The sequence below is a fragment of the Simochromis diagramma genome, unplaced genomic scaffold (genome assembly GCF_900408965.1).
Source record: "Simochromis diagramma unplaced genomic scaffold, fSimDia1.1 OVJJ01000334.1, whole genome shotgun sequence".
In the NCBI taxonomy this organism is placed as follows: Eukaryota; Metazoa; Chordata; class Actinopteri; order Cichliformes; family Cichlidae; genus Simochromis; species Simochromis diagramma.
Genome location: NW_024386764.1, coordinates 6,889,929 through 6,910,592, shown reverse-complemented (window position 1 = coordinate 6,910,592; position 20,664 = coordinate 6,889,929). Strand labels below are relative to the sequence as shown.

General features: G+C 39.2%; 1 protein-coding gene and 1 long non-coding RNA gene across 3 annotated transcripts in view; one reads left to right on the top strand and one right to left on the bottom strand.

Moving 5' to 3' along the window:
* Positions 1 to 20,664, bottom strand: part of LOC120734883 (E3 ubiquitin-protein ligase rnf213-alpha-like) — a 94,628-nt gene that overhangs the window by 22,675 nt on the left and 51,289 nt on the right. For both annotated transcript variants that reach the window (XM_040033982.1, XM_040033991.1), the window contains exons 29-47: positions 15,975 to 19,526; positions 15,290 to 15,420; positions 14,961 to 15,056; positions 14,732 to 14,853; positions 11,918 to 12,031; positions 11,789 to 11,838; positions 11,416 to 11,566; positions 11,163 to 11,298; positions 10,734 to 10,919; positions 9,459 to 9,577; positions 9,162 to 9,322; positions 7,747 to 7,947; positions 7,450 to 7,637; positions 4,907 to 5,027; positions 3,078 to 3,178; positions 2,686 to 2,865; positions 1,092 to 1,237; positions 820 to 922; positions 511 to 625 (exon numbers count right to left, since the gene is read on the bottom strand). In XM_040033982.1, the coding sequence (XP_039889916.1) occupies positions 511 to 625; positions 820 to 922; positions 1,092 to 1,237; positions 2,686 to 2,865; positions 3,078 to 3,178; positions 4,907 to 5,027; positions 7,450 to 7,637; positions 7,747 to 7,947; positions 9,162 to 9,322; positions 9,459 to 9,577; positions 10,734 to 10,919; positions 11,163 to 11,298; positions 11,416 to 11,566; positions 11,789 to 11,838; positions 11,918 to 12,031; positions 14,732 to 14,853; positions 14,961 to 15,056; positions 15,290 to 15,420; positions 15,975 to 19,526 (5,973 nt within the window). The remainder of the gene's footprint in view (positions 1 to 510; positions 626 to 819; positions 923 to 1,091; positions 1,238 to 2,685; positions 2,866 to 3,077; positions 3,179 to 4,906; positions 5,028 to 7,449; positions 7,638 to 7,746; positions 7,948 to 9,161; positions 9,323 to 9,458; positions 9,578 to 10,733; positions 10,920 to 11,162; positions 11,299 to 11,415; positions 11,567 to 11,788; positions 11,839 to 11,917; positions 12,032 to 14,731; positions 14,854 to 14,960; positions 15,057 to 15,289; positions 15,421 to 15,974; positions 19,527 to 20,664) is intronic.
* LOC120734901 overlaps positions 1 to 20,664 on the top strand; it is a 28,729-nt gene that overhangs the window by 4,716 nt on the left and 3,349 nt on the right. Inside the window, exon 2 of the long non-coding RNA XR_005696132.1 lies at positions 6,204 to 6,210. This is a non-coding gene — a long non-coding RNA (uncharacterized LOC120734901). The remainder of the gene's footprint in view (positions 1 to 6,203; positions 6,211 to 20,664) is intronic.

The window sequence follows — 20,664 nt, the reverse complement described above, 5'->3', positions numbered from 1 at the left end:
TTCAGAGCAAGAAGATCCTGAGTTTAAATCCACCATGTGTCTGTGTGGGCTCTCTATGGGTACTCTGGCTTCTTCCCACAGTCCAAAGGCATGCAGTTATTGGGGTTAAGTTCATTGGTTATTGCCCCTATATATGAATTATTGTCTGTCTCTATCTGTTAGCCCAGTGATAGGCTGGTGACCTGTCCGAGCCTTCCCTTAACCTATGGTAGCTGGGATAGGCACCAGCTCCCCTCCAGACACTGAATAGGAAAGAATGACTGGATGGACACTGTGGACTTTAATCTTTCCTTTTGCTGAAATAAAGGTTAGGTTTCTGTTTTCTGAGAGGCATCTCTGTACTTCACAATTCATCATAGCATGTCCTTCTAGAAAAAATACTTTTTGTTTGTGGAGTACTGTATACTGTCAAACTAAGTAATTTTCTTTTTGAAACCTTTTCTGTTCACCTTTTTAAAGTACATTTTAACACAGTTAAATACAATTAAGACAGCATTTTTCTAGTTTTACCTCCAAGCAGTTGATGTATAAAGCATAGAGCTCTGCTCTGTCCCCATCATCCACAAATCTGCTTTCTTCAACAGATGAAAAATGTTGCTGCAAATATTTCTGAACCTCATCAAAGCTGAAACAGAGTTAGGTCAATCATATAGTGTAAGGTAAAGAAATTTAAATCTATTCACAGATTTTATCACAAGTTTTATTAAAGTAGCAATGCTCGTCAACTGATATAAAAGATACACTTTAAATCAGTGAGATACCTGTCTTGTTAGTCTCAATCATCTTTGATGATTGACATATTTATAGTAGGTTACCTACCTGAACTTCAGTAGCAGTTTGAGGATTACTGATCGCACAACTGGGTTTTTATCTGGGGACTCTTCAAATGGTGATAAAACTTTGGTGTGAATCTGTTTATGTTCTGTTTGGAAAAAATAATTTAAAGTAAACATGTAAAACAATAATAATAATTTATTCCAACACATTACATTTTTGTTTTTGTTTTGAAACTGTAGGTCAAGACTTCAGCTTCTTTAGAAAAGAAGGTGAAACAGAATCTTCTTAATAGTGTAGGCTACAGTAAGCAGTACCTGTCTCAATCATTAGATAGGACAACAGGTGGGTGATGACACCTTCGGCTGGAGGTGTATTATCCTTGAAGCACACAGCAGAGAGCAGATCAACAAAGAAACTATTGCAGCATTGCCTGAATTCTGCATTTTTCTTCACAGATGCGCTGCAGGGATACAAAAAGTCAGACAATGTAAATATGTTTAAAAGCGGCGTTAATTTGTTCTTATTAGGTGATTCCCAAATGTTAAGCTTTGCAAACCGATTCTCCAAAAATGATCAATGGTCAATATACCATGACATTTTTCTAATACTGTCTTTTATAGTAATAATAATAATAATAATAATGGATTGCATTTATATACAGTAGCACTTTTCGGGTCCCTCAAAGCGCTGTACAATTCCACTATTCATTCACTCTCACATTCACACACTGGTGGAGGCAGCTACAGTTGTAGCCACAGCTGCCCTGGGGCAGACTGACAGAGGCGAGGCTGCCATCTTGCCCAAAGACACAACGACCGAGACTGTAGTATAATTTCCTAGCATGTGTTCATGCTCATGCACACACACACATAGTCTTTCATATCTTAGTGAGGACATTGAACTGGCATAATGCTTTCGCAATGCTAGCCCATTACTCCAACCCTAACCGTCAGAAATGAATGCCTAACCCCAACCCTAGAGCTGAGGGATTCATCAGAGGTGGGAATGCTAAAACAATAGTTGTTTGCTGGACAAACATCTGGAGAACTGGTTTATGGTGGAAGGAAGCTCTAAAAATATAGTCTGCAGCTTCAAGAAAGTATAGGAAAGGGTATAGTGTCTCTGAGTTAGTCAAAATGGAGGCTCTATAGGGTGAAAGCCAAATCTTAGAATGACTGTTGACAAGGTGGAAGGGACTGAATGCCATTCTAAACTGTTTTTTGATTAAACCAACATTGCAACACCCTGCCCAGTCCCACTATTCATTGATACAGCATGTCTCTGCAGTTTTCCAAGCCCTAACCTTCAGCATATTTTGACCACTTGCAGCAGCAAGTTCCGCCTAGCTGTGTAACGTGTGTAACGTGTGTAACATGTGTAACGTGTGTAATCTATAACAGTAGTTTTCTGTTAAGGTTAAGATGTTGGTTGTCCCCCTCTCCCCCCAAAAAGCAAATCAACATTCAAACCAGGGGGCAATGGGAAAAATGAGCCAATCTTGTTGCACTGACACATGTACACAGAAGTAGGTTCCACATGTGTGGTGGTATGCATTGTAGTAAACATCTAGGTAATTAAGTTGTTTTTTGTTTTGCAAATTAGCATGCAATTTCTGCACTTTATCACTAATGAGATAAACCTAGAGTTGATCATTGCAGGTTTGATCACTGATCAAATGGCACTCAGTCATTACTAAAGCCATAAGGTTGTGTTACTTTTCAAACTTAACTACAGGAAAGCTGTAATAAATACTGATAATATGAAGCTTACACTTTTGAATGGGAACAGCTGAATCCCACAAGCCATACTACTCTATTCTGAGATCATGAGAAGAGCATGTTTTCCATGTAAATGTTTACAGTTGCACTGTTAAATACTTTATCAGCTAAACGGTTAAACAAATCTCACCTTATGTCTTCAGAAACATGTGGTTGGAAATCATCTGGTAATTGTTGGCGGCACTTTGGACAGGATGTCCGTCCTGCATCAAGGCTGTTCTTAATACATGTTAAGCAATAGATGTGATTGCATGGCAGTCCCACTGTTTCCTGAGGCTCTCTCATGCACACCCCACACTCAAGACCAAACCTTCAGGAAGATGCAACCAACAATCAAATTAGCTTAAGTGCAAATAAAGAAAAAGGCTGCGGGAAGTGGAGGTTCTGGGGGTACTGCAGCACCCCTGTTGTAAAGTTTAGTACACCCAACTTTAAGGTCTTTCCAATGGCTTTGCTAAAGAACATCCTTCAATATTTCCTATAATATCATAATAAACTCTTCTAATAGTCAGACAGCCTTACCTGAAAAGCTGATTAGTTGCCTCCTGTTTGCAGGACTTCAGGACTTTAACTACAGCTTCAAAACCTTTTGTAGATTTTACATCCGAGTTTTCCTGCAGAACCTTAGAAGGACAAAATGATACACAATACTATAATGATGAACATTATGTTGTTAGAAATTTTTTTGTTAGCAGAACATCATTTAAAACAAGATACAGTGGGATGCAAAAGTTTGGGCAACCTTGTTAATAGTCATTATTTTCCTCTATAAATCGTTGGTTGTCACAATAAAATGTCAGTTAAATATATCATATAGGAGACACACACAGTGATATTTGAGAAGTGAAATGAAGTTTATTGGATTTACAGAAAGTGTGAAATAATTGTTTAAACAAAATCAGGCAGGTGCATAAATTTGGGCACTGTTGTCATTTTATTGATTCCAAAACCTTTAGAACTAATTATTGGAACTCAAATTGGCTTGGTAAGCTCAGTGACCCCTGACCTACATACACAGGTGAATCCAATAATGAGAAAGAGTATTTAAGGGGGTCAATTGTAAGTTTCCCTCCTCTTTTAATTTTGGTGAGAACGGTCAGAGTCAACCCACAGACCAGCACCAAAGACCTACAACATCATCTTGCAGCAGATGGAGTCACTGTGCATCGTTCAACCATTCGGCGCACTTTACACAAGGAGATGCTGTATGCGAGAGTGATGCAGAGGAAGCCTTTTCTCCGCCCACAGCACAAACAGAGCCGCTTGAGGTATGCTAAAGCACATTTGGACAAGCCAGCTTCATTCTGGAATAAGGCGCTGTGGACTGATGAAACTAAAATTGTGTTATTTGGGCATAACAAGGGGCCTTATGCATGGAGGAAAAAGAACACAGCATTCCAAGAAAAACACTGGCTACCTACAGTAAAATATAGTGGTGGTTCCATCATGCTATGGGGCTGTGTGGCCAGTGCAGGGACTGAGAATCTTGTCAAAGTTGAGGGACACATGGATTCCACTCAGTATCAGCAGATTCTGGAGACCAATGTCCAGGAATCAGTGACAAAGCTGAAGCTGCGCCGAGGCTGGATCTTTCAGCAAGACAACGACCCGAAACTCTGCTCAAAATCCACTAAGGCATTCATGCAGAGGAACAAGTACAACGTTCTGGAATGGCCATTTCAGTCCCCAGACCTGAATATTATTGAAAATCTGTGGTGTGAGTTAAAGAGAGCTGTCCATGCTCGTAAGCCATCAAACCTGAATGAACTAGAGATGTTTTGTAAAGAGGAATGGTCCAAAATACCTTCAACCACAATCCAGACTCTCATTGGAACCTACAGGAAGCGTTTAGAGGCTGTAATTTCTGCAAAAGGTGGATCTACTAAATATTGATTTAATTTCTTTTTTTTGTGGTGCCCAAATTTATACACCTGCCTGATTTTGTTTAAACAATTATTGCACACTTTCTGTAAATCCAATAAACTTCATTTCACTTCACAAATATCACTGTGTGTGTCTCCTATATGATGTATTTAACTGACATTTTTTTATTGTAACAACCAACGATTTATACAGGAAAATAAACGTTTGCATCCCACTGTAATTTTGACAGATTTTGTCAGAACAAAATTCTGCGCAGCATGGACAGGTTACAGAAAAATGACGGCCTCCATCTTTGTAGACCACATTGATTATGTTGAGCTTGGTCAGCTTTAATTTTTAAATTAAACCTAAAGCAAACCAGATTTGACCTGAATAAACTCACCAGCCACTTTATTAGATACAACAGTTTAACTGCTTGTTTTAAAGCAAAGCAAAACAACATACAATAAAACAAAAAACCCACTTACATTGCTAAGAGTTTTAATGGTGTTTAGGACATGTGTCCTGAGCTGACGGTCTTCATTTTGGAAACCCAGTAGCATGTGTTCAACAAAAAAAGAAAGGATGTGGATGCGCTTCCAGCCATTGCTGCAAAAATATTACACACACAATCACAGTTAGTAACAATAATAAAAAATACATAAAATTACTTCAATATCATTGTTAAAGCAACACTATATCCTCAGTCTAGTCTGTGCAATGACAAGACAAGCCCAAGGAATGACACAGATGCATGTCAGCCTCCATTGCAAATTTTGTAAAATAAAATTATCTTTAACAACCACCAGAAAAACACAAAAAACTTAAAAAACTTTGTGATAGCAGATAGCAGTAGCTGGTGATGTGCAACCCAAATGTAAACAAATGACTCAACCAAACACTGATAGCTACACTTGCTACTTCCATTCTATAGGACAGGAAGAGCAAACATTGGAGGGAAATTACTAATGCAGTGACACAGTGGAAAAGCAGGACTTTGTGCATCTGGTTAAAATGCTTAATGCAAGAGACATCCATTGATTGATATGTGACAGTACAGTGGAGCTCAGAGTTACACGATTAACTCTCAGTTAATTTGTTGTTATTCCTTAACTTAAAAGGAAAATCACTACCTACGTTACTTATGTGCTTACATGTGACCTTCGCTGTGTTATTGTATATACTGTGTCACTACTATTACACTATAATGCTGCTGCGGGCACCCTGTAGCAATAAATTCCCATTTCAAATTACAGTTAGGTCCATGTATATTTGGACACTGACACAAGTTTTGTTCTTTAACTGTTTTATTAAAATATGTTCCAATTATAGTGAAATAATGGACACCTGTTGGTGCTACCTTCAGTCATTGTGCAAATGTACTGTTTATAAGGTTGGAGAAACCCAACCAGTCAGCTGAGACTGAAGAAGTCACTTGGATGAGTGACGAAACGTTTCTCGCACTGAAAACATTACATCCAGATGAACAGAATCAACTTTTTGGGAGCTGTAGATAATGTTACATAAGATGATTATTAAGTAATTTTTTTCCAATGGTTAAAATTTGATTTTGTGAAGAAATTCATGGAATGGTTGGCTCAACACAGCTTGGGCTGTACAGTTAGCCTGGCTACAGTGCTGAAGAGAAACCAAGGGTTGTTGTTATTTTCTTTAATCAGTGATGAAGCTTTACGGAGGAATTTTTTTTTTTTTATAAAGCAGCAAACTATTTCCCCAGGCTAAATGATGATCTTCTAAATTTGTGATATGCTGGTTCTTCTCCAGCTTACGAGTTATCTGCTTTAAGCTACTTGTTTGAGAATTAAACCAGGGATTCAAATACTTCTGATTTGGGGCTCTATTTTTCACAGGAGCTACAGTATCCAGAGTCATATGTAGTGAGGAGGCGAAATTAACAAGATAGTCATCCTCTGTTAGAGTAGTGTTCAGTGTTTCTCTTCAGCAGACAGGTGGTTCATATCTGGGGATTTGGAGTCTGTTGATGACCTTTAGAATAATCTTTCATGACTGGATGATTAAAGCATTTACCTGTCTGTAATGGATTCTCCCACATTTCAGTGATTTTGTGATTAAAAGAATAGAAACTTTTAAAATTCATTCAGATGTTTTGTGATTCTAAATTTTTGTCATTACTCAGCTTTTGTATTCTCAAATAAAGCAGTTATAAAAGGTGGTAAACCGGATCATTACATGAAGGAAATGTTTAAATGCAAGCGCGCTCATGCTCACAGGTGTACACACGGGCGCTCACAGACACAAACTACACCCTTTTTGGCTCCTACCTCAAAGCACACTGTGCGCTGTTGATCCTACGTGCTGCACAATAATATTCAATATTTTGTACTTACTGTTATATCCACATAGATCATCGTGATGATGTTGTTTATTATATTGCTCTCTTTTTTTGCTTGTTTTCTCTTTTTTCTTTCTCAACAGGTGATCCAGGTGATTGATATATGTATTTTTTGTCTGTTTGTTTCGTTGGTTTTTGTTTTTTGCCCTTTATCCCCGTTCCTCTTCCCTGCTGTTTTTCTTTCCCTCTTTCTTTCTCCCTTTTCTTTTCCCCAGTCAAGTCTGTCACGTGTTTAGCAAGTGAAAATAAAATAAAATAAACAATAAAAGCAAAGGTGAACCAAATAGACCAACACTGCAAAGTCCATTTGGTAAAGTAAATCCGTTGGGCATCGTTCTTTGCCTTTAGACAATAATTCTGATGGCAAAAGAACCAAACGGGACAGGCAAAAAACAAAAGAAGAAAAAAAAGGTGGAAAACCTAAGTTGACAGTTTAATGTCATACACCTGATTTTGAAATAAGTGAGCTACGATGTCTTTGAATAAACAAGAATATTCTGCATTACAGCAATCACCACAATATGAGTCACAACAATGGGCGACTACAATGAGAGGTTCTTTCAGTAACACTAAGTAAAGCGCTATACAAATACAGGCCATTTTAACACTAGAGAGAACTGGGCATCAGAATTTCAATTCACTGCATCAGTATCTTACCTGAAATCATGGAGTACTTTCCGGCAGTGCTCACCATATTTTTTGCTACTGCTTTGGGAGCAAATAAACTCCAACGAAGCCTGCACCTTCTTCACCTTCCTCAGCCAGCGCTGGCAGACAGTATCATTCTCTAAGTTAGAAGGTTCCAGGCTTTCAACACATGCCTTGGCTGCATAGACATCCAAAACCTACAGGAAAGTAAAGTAGTCTGTAAGTGATAGTTTTGCAATATTTGTAACATGCTGTGTCATTCTTGTCACAAGAATGTGAACACCAGGAATTAAGAAACGTGCTCACCATTGCCGGATAACCGCTAATCACCGGATTTTTTTGCAAAGGGGAAATAACTTCAGGATGAAGAGAAATCATCCGTGAGAGGTTCTGAAGACGGTTTTGGTACAAATGATAGGCAACGTGGATGAGTGGAAGAGAAAGCTCATCATCTTGTTTTCGTTTTCGTACTTCATCAGCACAGCTGGTCATTGCCTGATAGAGGAGCTGAGGAGTAAAGGACCAAATAGATTAATAACATATTGATCTATTTGTTATAATAATATATAAGTAACGGAATACATGTAACGGTGTTACGTATTTAAAATACAAAATATGAGTAACTGTATTCCGTTGCAGTTACCGTTTAAAAAGGTGGTATTCAGAATACAGTTACTTTGTTGAAATAAATGGATTACACGGCGGCCTTTTCTTGTTTCATATGTTAGGCTGTCCCCTCACTGTTTTTGGTAATTCCATGCCGGTGGAAACCCAAAAAAAAACACGCATCAAGAGGCTCTAATTCCTGGGTCTCAATCTTATGACCCATGTCACCTTGCGGCCCGCATAATGACATGACAAAATATTTTTAAAAATTATTGTTCAAAAAATTATTTAATATGAAGGCAATAGTGTTACAGGCATAGCCCTAAAGAATGTAGCCTCATGGGCAGTGTAGCCCAGTTGTAAGTAAGCTATTAAAAATCGAGTTGGTATTGGTATGGCGACTATCCTTCAGTAATAGTAATAAGTTGTAATAAGCTTGATAATATATTAAGTAATGTTACAAAATACATTTTGGGGCATGTATTCTATAATCTGTAGTGGAATACATTTTAATAGTAACCTTCCCAACACTGTAACTTAAATTAGCATTACATGTAATATAATAGTAAAAATTGAAATTGAATTGAAATTAACACAACTTTTTAGTAAAGTTTATAGAGTTCCAGATGAGTAGCTACTACCGCTAGCTGTGTATAGTGTCAAAATAAAAATAGAATTAATGGAGTAATACTTTAATCTCTATAACACTGAGTTATTGATTTTTCACTCCAGTTTGTTGACATGAATTATAATATTTCCACAATCAGTCCAACCTACTTACTGTATAGTGTATGGTGATTCGTTTTTAATAAAATTTTATTTTTTAAGTATAAAAATGGGTTTAGCTGATCTACATGGACATGTTGTTTGATTGTAGTGAACTTGACTGTTGGGACAGTAGAGAAAACTGTGTACGGTTACATGTTTTTGTTTTGCTGGAGTTCAAGTTCAGTGAGAGTAGTGGGATTTACAGCAGACTGAACGTAACATTAATCAAACACAGATAAACAAGCATTTTCCAGCCACGGTGCAACATATCTACACTTAAGAAAATAAACTGTCATTTTGCACTAATGGAGATCATTATTATTCACAATCCTTCGCATCGCTCTCACCTTTAACTCTTCATCTGATGCCACTTTCATGGTCATGGAAACAAAATCTTGCAGATACCTTTTGCAAAATTCTCTCTTCATTTTTTCATTAGCTTTTTTTGAGATGTAAGTGCCAAGTGGAGTTTCCAAGAACAAATCATAGAAATGACGAACTGAATGAGCTGAAAAAACACAAAGTTGGGAGAGTCAGTAATTTTTTAGATTTTAATCTAAAACTTTTTTTTTTTAAATTAAAATTAAAGTGCAACTCTTAGAAAGTGAATATCTATATATGTTACTTGTAAAATATATATTTACTTTGATGTCTGGATGTTTGCATCATGAGCCCATCTAGGAACTCTTTGATCCACCAACTGAAGGGCAGGCGGCAGAACATGGTATGGCCACCTGTGACATGGCTTTGTACCATTAATACTCTGGAGAAGTGAGAGAGTCAGAAAAACGAGCAAACGAAAACCATTAGGGATGTTTTTTGAAACAGCTACTGTGATTTACTTTAGTGTACATACAATTTTCTTGTGCCAGATCATTAAAAAAATAAGAGTGTCTTGTCTTTCAACGATACAAATTAGACGTAAATAAAACAATATGCACTGAATACATCGGCCACTTCTTTGGCTCTTCAACTGCTCATTAACTAAAATTTCTAATCAGCCAACGACAGCAACTCAGTAGACGACCACATGTATTAGGTGGTACTTGATTGTAATGGAAAACCAGCCGATCTGAGTGGAATCGTGGCGAGTTGATCCAAGTAGGTACTAATGGAAAATAGGATAAATAGAAGTAACTGCGTGATTATTATGCCGCACCACGCAAAGCGACCTATGTGGAAAGCATACTGGCACCCTAATTCAGAAACTGCTGATCTACTGAGATTATTCCACAGAACCATCTCTATTGTTGCACCTCTAAAGCCACAACACATCAAACCCTGAAGTATATTGAAAAACTGGAAAAATAAAAAAAGCTGGAAAAAGCGTGCCTGGTCTAATGGTTCTTGATTTCTGCTGCTTTCAGATGGTAGCTCACAATTTGGCATAATCAAAATGAAAGTATGGAGCCATCTTGCCTTGTGTTAATTGTTCCAGCTGCTGGTGGCAGTGTGAGGAGTACATAATATTATAAATATATAAATAAAAAATATTATATTTTTGGTATAATTTGGGCCCCTTCGCATAAATTAAGAATGGTTTAAACAGCCACAGACATAGTGACGGTCGTGACTATATCCATCTCATGGGCACATCCTATGGGTAAAGTGTGCTTCTCTAGGAATGAAGTGCCAGGCCTCCACAGTCACCAGATCTCAATCCACTAGAGCACCTTTGGGATGTTGTGGAATGGGAGATTTGCATCATGAACAAGCAATCAAACAGCAACTGTGCAATGCTATCATGTCGATGCGGACCAAAATCTAATTGATGTTTCTAAGACCTTATTGAATCTTTGCCATGAAGAATTAAGACAGTCTTAAAAGCAACAGAGGTACTGGCCGAGAATGAGCAAAATGCACCCATGAATTGGCCAGTAACTGTAGATGCCTACATTCTCTAACCAAGAGATACCTACTTCTTTTCCACCCTGACGTAAGGCAAACTGAGCATCTCTTTGTTTCCAAAAATCTCAAGCCACAAGTTCACAATTTGTTCTTCCTCTTCCAGGAGAAGGTCCATATTGCAATCTCGGTCAATGACTGAGACCAGGTAGGCTAGAAGTGGAGTGACAACTGCTTGGATTTTCCTCCACAGTGTGTGCCTGAAAGAAATAATCATACAACATTCTTAAAATTGAACATAAATTTGCTGATATCTACTCAAAGTTACAGCTGAGGCAAGTCTGTCAAATGAAACCAAATCTGTTTGCATTTCTTTATGTTTGACGCAACAAACCTATCGTTCAATAAATTGTGAATAAATGTCAGAAATAACTGCATTTAAATGTACCAAAAAAGTCAAATGCAGACCATCAGAGTGTACAGCAAATATTAGAGGAACTTACAGGAACGTCCCTCCTTCTTGAAGAGCACTGTCATTAGATGCCTCATTTAGGACCCAGCTTTTTAGAATGGGCATATTGACCTCATTGTCCTTTAACAGTGAGTGAAGTCGCTTCCTCACAATTTTTGCAAACAATCCTTGGAAACAAAATTAAGTTCACATCACATTGTTGTATTTTGAATGCAGTTTCAGTATAGTGGTGCCCAGCACAGGACTGATGTTAAAAGATCATCTTTACTGACTTATTTTCTAACCTTGAGTATGGTTTCCATCCAGAAGAGTGAGCAGCTTCTCAACCCTCTTAGTGCTGAATTCACCACTGTTTGCTTCATCTCTCAGCATGCTCACTGCACTCTGAACACAACTTCTCACCAAATTTGTAGTATCAAACAAACATTCCAATGCCTGAAACGAATAATTAATAACACCAGCACACATACACACTAGTTATTCACAACACTAAAACCACCGCAGACAACAAAGGTAAAAGAAAGAAACTGTGGACAAATGTTAAAACTATTCATTCAGCAGGTAATTGGATTGCACTTTGGTGGAAATACAGACACTATTCTTTAAGGTAAATAACACTTAAATGGCACTGTAAATAACGTGGTAAATAACACTTACAGTGGAGTCATATTTCTGTGGCACACCAGTGGAGTCTTCTTTCTCTATGGCTTTGAAAGAGAGAGAATTTTGCATGTTTTCTTCCATAATATACAAAATATAATGTAGAAAAAGGATTTGATTAATTACCCTCAGATGGATCTTTAAAAAGATCACTTATAAGTTTATTTTTAAGGGAAAGAGCATCGGAAAGAAACTCTTTTGATCTTCTGATATCATCAATGTGAACAGACCTCCAAGGACCTGAAAAAGTCACATTAAGAAAGACGTGAGTTTCAGCTGATATTTAAAGTACATTCCCTTTTTTGATGTTTCACTTTTGGTGTTACATAACAACATGCTGTGTTTTGTATATTGTATATAAACTAATCTCATGACTATTAGTGTTTTTGTGCTATTAAAACATGTTGTTATGTTTGCAGATGAACGGCAAACCCTCATCCCACCCCCTACCGGACCTCAAGCAGAACTTGTGCAGCATAGTTGTGAGGGTTTGATGAAATCTTTCCCTGACTCTCCGGGCACTATGGACTGGATTATACATATATAATCTGCAACTTATCAACAACCTGCGCAAACTCCTTTGATGTAAAGTTGGTTCCTTGGTCAGTTTGAATAGTCTTTGGGAGCCCGAAGGTAGAAAGAAACTTAATTAGTGCCTTTATTATCATTTTGGCTGTGCCTAGTGGAATTACCCGTAACCTAAAGTTGTCATTCCTAGCATTCGTTTCGATGTCTCCCTACAGGAAATGGAGACCTCCGTATTGCCAGGCAAGCTTATCTCAAGCAGTCACAGAAATAGCCAGAAGCTCACCTATCCCAGATAGCAAAATTGGTATGGCCCGGATCTGGCCCACACAATGTGCTTACACATGGCCCACATACCGCAAAATGACCCTTTGGTGGCCCAGATCTGGTTTGCCAGAGGTGGCCCACACATGGGCCAGCATAAGGCCAGTTGCAGACACACTGCTGGCCCTGTGATGGCCCAGAACAGTTTCAGCTCTGGGCCCACATGTCAGCCTAATGTGTACCTTCATCAAGCCATGTAATAACAACATGTGCTGGAACATAATAGTGCAAAAGTAACATGACAAAACTCTGTTCAGACAGTGAACGGATTGATTCTTATATAGCGCTTTTCTACTCTCCTGGATTACTCAAAGTGCTCTATACAACATGCCACATTCACCCAATCACAGACTTTCTCTAAACTGAGTGCTTCCTAACTACATTCATACACATTCACACTCTTAACATGCACACTGCATAAGCCAGGGATCGGACCACTAACCTTCCAATCAGTAGGTCTACCTCCTGAGCTACAGCCACCCAGTGGTAAACATGAGTAAACCTTCACTAGGTTTTGGATAAAGTGCACACTCACAAACCTGTCAAACCTGCCTTTAAAACGTTGGCTACCATAGCAGTATAGTATTGCAACATGGCATTAGGGTCTTCTAACTAAAATAGGAAAATAGGAACATAAATAGTGCCATCACTGCCAGACCTGGCCCACATCTGCTATGACACTAGTGCCAGCTTGATGCCAGATCCAGGGAAGACCTGTTTTCTATGAGCCTGGGCCACATAAACCAAACCACAATCGGGCCACATGTGGCATGCCATCACATAAATAGTGCCATCATTGTCAGGTATCTGGATGACATACCACTTACCATGCCAGAAGTCAGCCAGCAGTGCTGGCTTGACACCAGATGCGGGCCAGACCTGTCTGCTATGTGGGATCCAAGTGAGGACCCAGTGCCCAGCACTGCCAGCACTGCTTGCGGCCCCAGACTTAAAGCCCTTGCTTAGTGATACGCCTTTCCTTAGAAGTACCTGCTCATGTAATAAAAAGCCTTAGTCTTGTCCAAATATACATGCAAAATTTCAACAGTACAGAGCATATGCAGACTTTGTTCTTCTTCAGAAGAGAAAGGGGGTGGGAAAATGCTGACAGGACAACAGGCACACATGCCCCACCACCTTAAGCACAGGCTGGGTTGGGCTTCAGTGACACCCTGGTCTGCCCAAGGATACTGAGTGCATGATGGGTGTGTTGTAAGTGTGTGAATGTCACTGACACATTTAGCGGAGTCTAAAGCTAGCAGCAAAGCTGTTTTCGAAGACAAATGCTTTAAATCAGCCACCTGGAGAGCGTGGCCAGCCTGCCCTTGTCTCCTGCCTGAGTAGGGGTGTGGAGGTGGCTGGGGCTTCATCCATTTGGGGATTCTGAACTGAGAATCCCCAAACTGAATCTCGCCTCAGATTTCTGCTGCATGGAAGCCAGGGCAGTCTTGAAAATTGTGTTAGGCACAATTGGCATGTCCAAAATGTCCATCTCCTCCCTCTCTGACAGATTTGTGAGGTTGAGTCATGTGATTTGCTTCTGCAACACCATCATCCCCATAGATTTCCCTGTGTCTTGGACTGTGCAGCACTGCATGAGGAGGCAAATGTCCATGATTACAGTAATCTCTTCTCACACATTCTGGGCACTAGCCGCCTCACATAGCTCTGCCTGGTAAGCAGCTAGCATGGAGGAAACATTTAGTCATGTTGTACTGAAAGTGGTCTGCCTTCGATGGGAGTGTGGGGCTCCAGCTAGGTCCAGCTGTGAGCCCCAGCTGGTGCCAGCCTGAGATTCGGCTTCCATGAGTCCTTCCTTTTCGGCACTATCGGCGGCAGTTTCACCTATGGGCAAGAAGGGGTCTGTTCCCGACAGGCTAGGTTGGTGCGCTAGCCATCATTGGAGACACTTTTTGTTGAACCGGGCACAATACGGACATGAACCTCAGGCTTCAATTGCAAGTTGGGCATGTTCCAGCCTGAGGCAACACAAGCAGTTCTAGTATGTGTCCTTAATCAAGATTCTGTTGCTGCATAAGCAGAGTCGAGAAATGTGTGTGTGTGTGTGTGTGTGTGAGACACAAGACTAACCTCCTTGAAACCCAACATAGGAAGTTCCACCCTCCATGCGCGGTAGTTTGATGACAAAGTACACAAATGTCTTTATGGCATCAGTAGTTTGACACTTGTTTACTTCGCTGAAGCATACATACCTTAGGAATCCGAACAATAAGTAAAAGAAAAAAAGAATGAGAGATGTTGCACTAATGTCAGCAAGTTATACAAAAGTAAGAGATGGTGTGATGATCTTCTCACTCACTTGGCTGAGGAAATAATATTCTTTTTGTGAAATCCTTCATCATACTCTGCTTGAATAATGAGGACTTTGTCTGTGTGTGTTGAGCTCAGAAAATCCCTAGTATTGAGACATAAATATCTTGTTATATTGTAATTAATATGTTTGAAAAAAACAGAATCATAACTAAAGAGCATGTTGATCTGTACATCTATTACATAAGTATTCATTGTAAACACTTCTAATAAGAAGGATCACAAGATATTAAACCACAAGAGTGTCGAAAAAGGCAGTTACCCAGTTTGGTTAAAATGAACACCTACAGATCATATATATTTTCTTTATATACATACCTTATTTTTTTGAGGAATGAGTACTGAGTGTCAAACTGCTGCAGTGATAGCAGCTGAACAGCATCAAGGTTTAATAGGCTCTGCAGGTGTTGAGTATCCACGGCAGTGAGTAACCTGGAAAATGTTGTAACCTTGAAAATGCCAAAGAACCAAGGATTACAAAATATTACACTCAAATTTTTATTTCCCAAGAGTAAAACAGAAAAAGTCTCATAGTGTGTGTATGTGTTTTATGTATCTTTTACATGTAATCCTGTAAAATGTATAATGCATACCATTAGCTGCTTGGAGTTTTGATACTCTCTCATTAAACAAATTCTCTTTCTGAATTTCAGGTTTTCATTCACTCAGCCCTAGTGAAATTTTAACTATATTTTAATAATATCAAATAAATATATCTAATTTTTGTTAGAATATTGAAGAATAAAAATATCCAATGCAAACTTTACAAAAGTCTTAGTAGAAATAGTATGAGCAATTAAGACTGTATCTAGTAAAAACTAGTTGTAACATGAATTGATTGCATGATTATTATTATACAATGGAAGTTAATATATCTTCTTACAGCACAGTCATTACGCCCATAAATTAGAGGCATGTTTTCACTTCTTGATTTTAATAATATCACAGTACTCTACCAAATTTTTAATATATTCCTTTTAAAAAGCAAACAAAGAAAAATTACCTCAGTGAATAAGAAGTGTGACTGCTGGGGCTGCTGGATGTGATACACAATGTAGTCTCCCAGTGAACTGTGCCTTGCCTCTTTAACGTATTCTTGCATTAAATGCTCTCGTTCCGCATTAGGCAGTTTGGATTTGTCCAAACGAACAACTGAGTCCGGAGTGGCACAATTGAGCAGAATGTCTTTGGCTTTGTTCAGAGTGACCTGAGCATCAGTCTCAGTACTCTCACACTCTGTTACTTGCATGACCACAGAGGAACAAGTGTCTGAGTGATAGCCAATGAACACATCACTTGGATCATACTTCTTTTCTGAGGAGACAAATTTATTGACCCATTCCTCCAGTTGTCTGGCAACAACCTTCTGTTCCTCTGTGAGGACAGTTTTGATGTCAAGGTAGTGTTTCTCCAACCTGTTAATGAGTGGTATTGGAAACTGCTCATAAACCACTTCCTTTTCTTCAATGACGATGAGCTTGAAGTTTTCGTGAACTCTGCATTTCACACGATGTGTTCCTAAACCAAGATCAACGTATTTTTGACCTCCGAGCGTCACATAGTACTGATTTAGAGCATCGTACAGGCTTTCATAAAGATTTTGAAGGTTGAGAAGCACAACTGTCTGTCCTGTCTCCATGCACACCTTGACACGATTTATGTTTCTGCAAATTTGTGTGTACTCCTGATCTTTCGGGAAACTTGACCCAAAGATTATCTCTGGGCAGATTTGATGAGAGCAGAATATCTGTTGAAGAATCTGAAGAGCTGCATAGTTTTTTGTGAGTAGCAAAAGATACCGGCTTTCCTCCATTTGGGAAGCTGGACAAATGCTTTGCTTAACCAAATCAATAGTTGGCATTCTGACATTGGCAAAGTCATCTCTGAGTTCATTGCGGAATGTGTCAATTACATCATCATCATTTTTTCCGCTGAAGTTTCGCAGGACTGCTCCGGTGATCTGATCTGCTGTAGGAGGTTCATTAGATGTTTTGGTAATTGAAAATAACATTTTTATCAGACTGTAGAAATCCCGCAGACCAAAAAATCCGTTGCTTTCATCGCATACTGTCATATATGTTTTTGCAAAAGGTTGGAACAAGCGTTTGATCTTTTCAAGAACATGTTGATCAGAGGAACAGATTCCTCTGGCACTTTTGATGAGCTCTTGCTCATTTAAATCTCCACGGGACACAAAAATTCCACGATTCATCTTGGCAGGATCCAGTGCCCAGTTGGAAATTCCAATGAACCCAACCCTTTTATGAGGTTTTGGCTCATCATCAACACAACCCTCTTCCAGTAATGGGTGCAGTGCTTTCAGTGGCATTTTTGGTGAATCCTCAGCCAATCCAATCTCATCAAGAACAACTACTGAAATATATTCGTCCAGGTTTTTGCTTTCTTGAAAGCGGGCACATTGCTTGAATGTGTTAATGATTCCTTCTGGAGTTGAATGGGGGCTACACTGGAAAGACACCAGATGTATTTGCTTGAGCTTCTTGTAGAGGTCAGAATGTGATGTGGGACCTTGCATTGCATTTGCAACTAGAGTTTTAGACAGTGATTTGGAGCTTCCTGGTTTCCCAACAATAAACAGGGGAATTCTCAGTTCAATGCAGACCACCATCATGAAAAAGTTCTCTTTCAAAGCCTCATTTCTGGCAATCGTCTCACCCATGGGTACACCATTGAGTAGGAGATCCTGCATGAGTTCCATTTCCTGCATTACTCGTTGTGGTGTATACTCATCGGGAAAAATTTGGCTGATAGTTTTCTGATATTGCCCTTTGTTTTCTAAACAGGACTGATAGCACATTCCAGTAGCCATCAAAAGTGACCAGAGTACTCTGTCACTGGCAGGTGAAAATGGTGGGTTGTTTTTTTGTTGCTGCTGAAACAAGGCTTTTAGATCTTCAGCAAACATTGGGTGATTGTTGTAAAACCACAGAAATCCTTGCATGCAACGTTCAACATCTCTCAAACTGACAAAGCTACATTCATCTTTCCTCTCTCTCATGAACTTTTGTGATGATGATAAAACTTTAATTATTGTTGGAATACAGTCCTTTTCAGTGAAGCTGGCCTTCGCCTGTCTTTGGACTATTTGTTCAATGTAGATTTGCTCTGTTGAGTCATTGAGTTGTCCAAAATCCCAAACAAGAGGTATCATGCTCGGTGGTAACACATGAACACGATACACAAGCTGGCGGAGAGGGATGGAGCCAAGTCTGTCTTCAGTCTCCTCAGCCCGAACCCGGTAGCCCAGTCCTGATGCTTCCAGCCGCTTGATCATCTGGTCTGTATGTTTTCTGTAAGGGTTGCAGGCTGCAATAATATATAGCCCTGTATTAGAGCCAAGTTCTTCTCCCTGCACTGAGTTGTCACAGAGGATCTCCTTGATGCTATTAACGGCTTCTGTGGTGTTTGCCTCATCAAAGAAAAGAACTGAGTCAAGATCATGATTCTCTTTATTGGTCCTTGCAAGAGTTTCAGCTTCCTTCACTTTCTCATAAATCATTTCTGATGTAGTTCCTCCATGAATTTTGACCAGTTTCACGTTTTTTGCTGGTGCTCCACATCTTCTTAGTTCACACATAAATTTTATCAGCCTTGTTTTACCGCATCCTGTCTCCCCCATTATGATGACAGGAATGCCACACCTGAATCTCATATGAATTGCCATCATTTTGAGGATATTGTCGGTGGTCAATTCATATGTTTCATCAGGATCTGTTGGCCACTTGACGCCAAGCACACTGCACAGATGCTCAATCTTGTCAGCTCTAGGAAGCTGATCAAAGTCTGCATTGAAAGGAACTCTCTGAAGTTTTAAGCCATTGTACAGCTGTCGAGTCATGATGTTTTTCTTAATCACTTCTTTTGTCAAAGGATTTACCGCATCAAACCCTTTCTGGTTATTGGGCTTAAGGTGAAATCCAATGAATGTCATGGATGTGTGGTCGTCATTAAAAAAGATGTATGGATGTGGCTCTGATTCCCACCTTTTTCTAATGAGGAATGGGGCTAAATCTTTTTCTTTTAGTCCACTGATGTCAACTTGTTGCTTCCCTGGGCTCTGGTCAGTGATGCATAGTGATGGTGTTGCAAAGTCTTTGGACATCAAGATCATGAACTCAACCACAAAGTTTTTGAACCCACAAAGAGTGTCTCCAACCAACTCAAATTTGCAGAAATCCGAATTCTCACAGTCTTTCAACTGAAGATTAAGGAACCACACAAAGTTACGCAGCTCTGCCCATGATGGATCTATTATACCACAATAGATTAAGAGTATCTGAAGACACTTTGCATGAGTCCCTTCAGTACCCTGGAACGTGAAGTTGTCAAGATTGTCCTTATTGTGAAAATGTGTGAGGTACTGGTATGGCCTTTGATAAGCTTCACTTCTGAAACATTCATCATCCATCAGGGGGCCACCACAGTCCATGTCTGGATTTTCTTCTTTTTGCATTTCCAAAGCCATAACCTTTTTTGGTGGGTGGCAAAACAGCTTTGGGAAAACATCTGAGAATGCAAAATTTTCGTTTCGACCCTAAAAGTATACAAAATAAAAAAATGTTTAAAACAATCAAATCTATCCCCATTAAAAATAAATAAAAAGAACTGAATAAAAAGGTCAGTATCCTAGGTCAGTATAAACGGCGCCCCATAGTATCTATGGATCATAGAAATATGAAATATAGACAATTGCTGCATGTATAAAAGGCTCAGACATTTTCCGTTTTCCTGCAATATTGTTACAAATGAAGTTATGGGAAATGACGCTGGCATAAGTTTGATGTGCTACGCTGGGAGAGATAGTACTTCTGGGTTAGCTTGTTATCACCTTATCCTGTAAACTACACTCCTGTTTGCAATCCTTAACGGTGATGCTCTGAGTGTTTTAGTTAATGAATGTCAGTTACATTAAATCAGTTTATTTCCAACCTGGATTTGCTGAGTCTTGAATTTCTTTGCATTGGGTTGTAGCGGGAAATGTCTGTACTTATAGTATGGCACTACGATTGTGTTGAAGTTGAGTTCTCTGTGTGTTTGAACCTAGTGATGTAATATTTACATAACTTGAGTTATTACATTGTAACGGACCAGTTTACAAGTTAGTTTGATTGTTGTGTTATCAGTGTTATTGTGTTCAGAATTGCCACTCACTTATAGCATAGTTGCTCCAGACTGGCAGCAATGTGATTTACCGAGTGTCCTTGAATGTATAATAGTATAGAGCCGTTAAGCCTGTCAATCATATCAGCTACGTATGACAGAGAGTCTGTAAGTGAGCATGCTTGTAGTTGGCTGAGAGTTTTTGGGGGGTGGGTGTTAGAGAGTGCGTTGTTGTTGGTGTGTGCAGGAAAAAGAAGGATGTTTTTTCTTTTTTTTCAATTCTTGAGAGAGCGTTTTTCCTGTTGTATTTGGCGTTGGCGACGGCCCACAGTTGCCTCTGTTTCTGTTCCTAATAAACAGTTGGTAAACAGAATACCGATCGTCTTTGTCTTCTGTTGGACGGACACTACAATATATTATGTTGTGGACGTGTGTGTACAGATGGATGTTTAGGTTTATATGATTAGATATCTTTAAGTTTATATTAGCTGAACCACTGTTGCTGTAATATACTTGGCCTAATGCTAACTTATTTACAGGTTACAATAAACCAGATGACTTCAACAGTTAAG